This window comes from Opisthorchis viverrini (assembly GCF_000715545.1).
Source record: "Opisthorchis viverrini unplaced genomic scaffold opera_v5_11, whole genome shotgun sequence".
In the NCBI taxonomy this organism is placed as follows: domain Eukaryota; kingdom Metazoa; phylum Platyhelminthes; class Trematoda; order Opisthorchiida; family Opisthorchiidae; genus Opisthorchis; species Opisthorchis viverrini.
The window spans coordinates 3,444,931-3,451,716 of record NW_008751667.1 but is presented as its reverse complement, the minus strand read 5'-3'; the positions used below and the strand labels follow the sequence as shown (position 1 = coordinate 3,451,716).

The 6,786-nt window shown below is 45.7% G+C and overlaps 2 protein-coding genes across 2 annotated transcripts in view; one reads left to right on the top strand and one right to left on the bottom strand.

Moving 5' to 3' along the window:
• Positions 1-234: 234 nt before the first annotated feature.
• Positions 235-6,786, top strand: part of T265_01098 (hypothetical protein) — a gene marked incomplete at both ends in the record, with an annotated part of 14,636 nt that continues 8,084 nt past the window's right edge. Inside the window, 2 exons of the mRNA XM_009165041.1 lie at positions 235-305; positions 3,472-4,040. Of these exons, the coding sequence (XP_009163305.1) occupies positions 235-305; positions 3,472-4,040 (640 nt within the window). The remainder of the gene's footprint in view (positions 306-3,471; positions 4,041-6,786) is intronic.
• T265_01097 (hypothetical protein) overlaps positions 4,121-6,786 on the bottom strand; it is a gene marked incomplete at both ends in the record, with an annotated part of 58,905 nt that continues 56,239 nt past the window's right edge. Inside the window, 2 exons of the mRNA XM_009165040.1 lie at positions 4,121-4,266; positions 6,420-6,531. Coding sequence (XP_009163304.1) covers positions 4,186-4,266; positions 6,420-6,531 — 193 coding nt within the window. The remainder of the gene's footprint in view (positions 4,267-6,419; positions 6,532-6,786) is intronic.

The following is a 6,786-nucleotide window of genomic DNA, read 5'->3' as shown; positions in this document are numbered from 1 at the left end:
AAAAGTCAGAGGTCTGTGGAAAACCGAGGGAAAGCAATGCAGCAGACTGAAGCCCACCACCTCCTTGGTGTTTTGCGGATCAACTGAAATGATGTGCTGTGTGATGAGGCAAACAAGAGTAACGTGAACACAAAACCGCAGGAGCTAGGCACAGTATTTAGAGTACTATGTGCACAACGTGATAGTAACAGCAGATGGCGGTTGCGAGTACAGAAAATCCTTATTAGCGACAAAATGAAATGCTATGCTATTGACAATAACTACGAAAAAATCAATGCTATTGGCAGTCGATTTGCTTTGGAGAAGTAAGCCTACGAAACAAGGTTACTGAAAACCGAATACGACCGAATAGTTCAGTAAACGAACATAGCCAGTAAGAGAATTGACCGCACAAGTTTCTTCCGTCCAGACGAAGGTTACCGTATTTATAGTGTGTGTAGTAAGGGAGGCTTGGTAACTAATGGCGACACACCTGCTATCTCCACTGATCGTAACTGAGTTCATCTGTCGCGAAGGTACTGCACTTAGAGTGATGCAACCGTTTGCGTGCCTCAGAAACCTATTGAATTATACTTGTGGATATCCGTGTGGCACCCACAGAGTCTCTTCTACCAAGTTAGCCAATGACAAACAGCCTCTTGGCCCTCCAAGTCAGGAGGGTGGAGCAACAGTGACAAACTATTCTTTAAAATTAAGACTCCTCCGAAAAATCGCTTTTTCACTATCGGAGACCTTTGTCGCCCTCCTATTTCGGTTTTGTCACCCTAACAACATCTGAGCTCAAGTGTAACAACGAACTACGCATGTGTTGAACACAGCCAAGTGACCTTATTCGGCTCTCTTCTAATTCCCTTGCCACATCATGTTTCGTAGATCTCCACTGTAGTTGAGTCATTCAGGCACTCAGGAAAGTGACTGGTTAGATACCCCGGTACAAGTCACACCATCACAAGCCAGGATCCGCTCTCTCGTTTTCATTGGAGTCTAACTGGTTAAATCGTCAATCCTGCAGGACAGCGCTGGCTACTCTTGTGTGCAGTCCTGATATCTCTCCCAGACGTTTTCTGCGTTCCTGAAATTCAAATATAAGATCGATTGTGCTTACGGGCACCTTCGCTTTCTAGGTTCCATCGACTGTAAATTTCAGGTGATTTTTCAGCTGCTGCAACTTGTTGTATCAGTGTTAGCATAGTTCTTGACTCTGAGGCTTCTTTGTTTGACTGGGTATCTTTAAAGATTCGATGCGTCTCCATTCGTCAGTTCACCACCATAGTGTTCCCACCCGAGCACCTGGTGCCAGAAAAGAGCTCACCGACAAGGGAACACAACAGCTTTGTTCCAAACAAGCGAGTGCGTACTAGTGCAACGGCCCCGCGCTATTTGAAGGACACTTTCTGATATTGATCCAGGCTGTCTGGTAGGCGCTAGTGAACACTCATCAACATCGATCGTGCTTCCATGAAATGCCTGAACGCTGATCACATTCGGTCATGCTTTTGTGGCGTGCATGAACATTCATCAGCTTTTGCTGAATTGATTGAATGACTGTCTGTCCTGAATGCTTGCCGGATTTACTATTGAGATTTTGGCGGAATTTCAGGGTCTCAGTAGATTTCGGGCGTTCTGGGGTTACTTTCAGGAATCTGACCTTCCTGATACATAGGAACTTGGACCGGTTAAAGTATGAACAGCTAACTCTTTATAGTTTCTACTTATCCATCAGCCATCGTCTGCTTGAAAGATGCTTCTGTCTCAATCGGACGAGCTTTCAGGGTGTAAGTACGACTTGCGCTTTCACCAGCAGCTTTCGGCAATCGGAAAATCCCTCGGCCCACATTTAACGGGTATACCAAAACCCATCTGGTTATGTGGTGTTTCCGGGCAAATACGGACTAACCGCTTGTTCCCAGAACGGTCCCTGTCACAATTTGAAACAATTCATTGTAATTCTTCGCGACCACAACTTGACGGTCTGTTAGACTTTAACTGAAAGTGAACTTGTGTGCGAAGGAACTGAGAAGTCTATTTCCACCGTTAATTCACGTGAACAATCAAAGACAACAGCAACGAGAGCTGGCGTCTTGGACGCTTCGCTGACTGGTTTCTACAATAGTCTAGTTGACCGGGGGCTTCTTTCATTCGACCTGCTCAGTTTGTGTCGTGGGCTGTGGTCCACCCTAGATCTATGTGGTCCTGCCTTGAAGGATTGGCGATCCGCACGATCACCGGCCCTTCCACCAGCACTACTTATAAATGCATCCTTGTGTTCTACCTTGGCTGGGTTGTTCATACGTATGTGGGATAAAGCACGAGTTAAAGGAGACTGGAGCTTATCAACCACGCGATGATAACATTTGGAGGCTTTGGAGACCTCACACTTACCTCTGAACAACAGCTGCGGGTCTCTTCGGCACTGTTGATAGGTCACTCCTCGAAATCCCTATCTACACACACTACTTGTCGGGTAGGTTTTTTTTCAATGAATTGTCTAAAGCTTTTGCGACAGAGTTTGGTGGAGCTACCCTCTCCCTCCTTCCACTCCGTTTTTCCATCGATATCATTCATCATTGGAAGCAATTTTCAAGGCCCCGAGGATCATGGTGTGTGCAGAAAGACCACACAGATATGGAGTGAGCCACGTCATTTGAGTGTTGTCAATCCGTACACTGCGACCCAAGTTGTATTTCGGATGTCATCGCAAATTCTATTATACGTTTTACACTTTTACGGTGCAAAGCTCTACTCCAGCATTTTAACTTCCCTTTTTGTCTGTCTGGAAATTCGTGGTACAAAACTCCAGTTTGTTAATCGCTTTATCTACGTGAATGCACTGTGACAGAAGTCAACGCATTTACAGAAACTTGTGTCGTTTATGGCTTCGGAGGAGAATTTAACTGAAATGAACGGACCGGTTGTTCAAAGCAGCTATATAGACACCCTTTCTATATGATTGTATAACTTAATCTCTCTGAGATGGAGAACTTAAGCGGCTCTAAACGTCTGTTAATCGATGCCTGGCTGAAGTTTGTTCTATTAAGCACAAAAAAAAACTCAAGGCGTCAAAGTAGTTGCAACATGTATTCCGCATGCCCAACGGGCATCTACCCTCCAATCTATCTCCAAACTGCTGTTGGTTCGAAGCTGGACAGGGCTGATAACGTGAACTGGAGGTGGCTGCTTTCCGAATGACTGTTGTGCGAATTTCGTGCTCCCCTGGTTAGGCTCCACGTGATTTACGTTGCACATGGCTAGAACCCTGCGGAACGTGACAGGTGATCGGTCCCAGTAGCAATCATACTGTCACCTACTAGCCTAACTACCTGGTTAGTTTTATGTCGTTTTATGCTAAACTTGTATTGAGCAAGATTCGCAAACGATGTTGGATAAATTCCTTTTCTGACGAATTTTTCTGTATGTTGTGTTCAGTTAGTCACTGTCACGGACACAATGGTGTTGAAGTTTTCTCCGTAGGACTACCGTCCACCGTTTTCTTTTCTCTCCACTCCTACCTACATCGTTCGTCTTCGTGGTTATATGGCGGTTATATGGCACATGCATTAACTTCTTTACTGCTGCTGATTATGATGATGATGATGATGACGATGATGATGATGATGTTGTTGATGATGATGATGAGGATGACGGTGATGATGATGATGATGATGATGATGATGATGATGATGATGAAGATGACGGTGATGATGACGACGACGACGATGATGATGTTGATGACGATGATGAAGATGACGGCGATGATGATGATGACTATGATGATGATGATGTTGATGATGCTGCTGCTGATGGTGATGATGATGATGTTGTTGATGATGATGATGAGGATGACGGTGATGATGATGATGACGATGATGATGATGATGACGATGATGATGATGATGACGATGATGATGATGATGACGATGATGATGATGATGATGATGACGGTGATTTCAGATCGTCCTCAAAAAAGGGTCTGGGTTGCACTATGCAGGTTCATTGTACAGAGAAATCGCTACCAAACCCCACAACGATCCAGCATAAAAGTACGTAATCGAGGTATCATGAATTCTCGGAGTCTTGTAGGATTCAGGCCATACAACCAACAAGTCAGCAATCAGAGCTTTTACGGACAAAGTTCCTTGTGGGCGGTGGGTGTTTTTGCATCGTGCATTGATTACTTGCGCCAAATTATGCGGTTCGAAGCGATCCGCTTCTCACAGGTTTCATTGGAATGGGGTAAAGTTCGTAGGTACCAGGGCCTGGAGTATACTGGAAAAAAACAGAGAAACATGCGGCCTTAGAAACCATTAGGTGAAAAAAGCAATTCAAGACACTTTCTCCAGAGTGAGTTACATTAACACGCAAGGGTATCCTTCACTAGGACCTACTTGCAATCCGAAAAAAGCTGGAAGAGGATAAAACAATTGAGACACCTTCCGATTTGAAATATCGAGCAGTTGTACCTAATCTACGTACATTTCTGTCGCGAGCTGGTTCATTAATGTCAAAATATTTCTGAACATTGGACCGTTCCTCCCTCAAGTTTCTTCATCAAGTTAACGGTAAAGTTTGAACGCCTGGAACGGGACAAATAAACATCCATCAGGCAAATTTCTATTGAGTAAAACTCAGTTCTTGATTCGTCAAGGCTGTTTTTGGACCGGGACTTCCTTAGGTCGTGTAGCGACCCAGTCCCCACATACTTGACTGTTCAACTCACGGTCGCTCACTGGATCGCGAGGCTTGTCTTTTTTCTCATACTCACAAACACGTCACATTAAGCTGACTCATCGGATATCGATTATCTGCACCGCCTAGTCAGCGTAGCAACTACTCATGTGCCGACGCGCCCACGTACACGCACTGGGACCCACATAAAGGGAAACCGAACCCAATCAAGACACACAGACTCGCTCGCGCGCAGGCAGCAAGGAGTCACCCAAACACCCCAAGTCCACAGACAACTATGGAATACGTGCAGCAGCAAAACTGCGGAGAAAACACGTTCTCGCCGTCCGGACTTTCACCAAGGGACTCCCACATACGATAAGTTCCATTTGGACTTGCTCCCATCTCGCACTGTATTTATTTTTTTATACGTGTCGCAACCATATTAAAAACTTCTATTAGTGCACATATACCTTCTGATTTGTATTATGGCTATCATCACCTGTGCACTAACAGTCACAGTTAGTGACCTGTGTTCGCTTGCCATTGTGGGCTCTCTGCGTAATTATGACACTTTTATGCATGGCACATGGCGCTGAGTGTACACTCCTGCCACTAAATCTCACACCAGACCCAGTGTGACGGACACTTTGTGCCTGATGTGCGAGTCTTGACTGTGCTAGCGCACACTGCGCCTTGAAGAGCATTCACCATTGTTTGTCCTTTCTTTGGTTGTTGGTCTTTAGACGCGTGTTTCCATACCAAAATTTTTACATACGTTTGGATTCATCTTATCTGACTGCAACGGTTGACGGCATGACTTCGAATGAGACGGCTCTCTATTTTCATCTAATATTCTCCTGTAACGCTTCAGATGTACGGGGTTCGAACCCCGGGCGAAACTCGAATGCATTGTCTCCCATTCAGTTTAGTATGTACTTACAAGAATAACTGCGCAATGATCGGATGCAGACTATTTAAACGAGATTGATGTGACCATGAATTTTACGGATTTTACAGCCATCTAAACCTATACAAGAGGGACCCCTTAGAATGGAAGCCATCCCCGATGAGATACCAATTCCCAACGTGATCTGTCCCTACAACGAACAAAACGCGATGATTAATCACTGTGATCACCCAAGTCTTGAGCAATGTTTTTGGCGCAATGGCAGCCTTGGTCAACCCCACTTGCCTGCTCTTCATTCTGAGAGAAGGCCGCGCAGCCATACTGGGTTTCTCAAAGTCTATCTCCTTAGAAAAGACCAACCAGCATTGACAGCGGTGTATCAGGAAGGTCAAATTCCTGAAAGCAACCTCAGAACGCCCGAACCCCACTGCTTCACCAAAAACGCAAGAGGAAAGCCGGCTAGCATCCAGGCAAGTCAATCATTCAATCAGTTCAGCAAAACCTGATGAGTGTTCTTGCCCGCCACTGAAGCACGACCGAATGCAGTCAGCGTTCAGGCGTTTCATAGAGGCACGATCAATGTTGACGGGCACCCACCAACGCCTATCAGGCAGCCTGAATCAATGTCAGAAAGTCCCATTTAAGTAGCGTGGGGCCGTTGTAAAATTTTGCCCACGCACTCACTCTCCCGCACTCACTTGTTCGGACTAGAGTTGTTGTGTTCCCTTCTGTGAGCCTTTTTTTCCGGCACCAGGTACTGGACCGGGTCAGCAGTAGATACCACAGATTTACTAATCAACAAATATAACAGTTAGTTACAGCCACTATAGCTTTGCAAACGTACCTCCTTCACATAATGAACGGCTTGAGGCTTCTGCTGATCAATGCATACGGGCGAGTGGAATGTAAACATTGACCGCCCTTCAGAAGAAGAAATAGGGTACGGAGTAGCCGTACTGAAACGCGAGAAGGCACAGGGACCGGAAGGTCTGCATCCAGCCCTCTTCAAAGAAGGCGGAAAACCCCTGGTGACCCACCTGACAAAGCTTATTGGTGCTATATGGGACGAAGAGAAAGTGCCTGCAGAATGGGGCATGTCGATAATTATCCCTATCTTGAAAAAGGGTACACGGACGCTATGCGAAAACCACCGTGGCATCAGCCTGTTAGCTGTGGCATCGAAGGTGCTCTCTGGCCTTATCCTTCGAAGG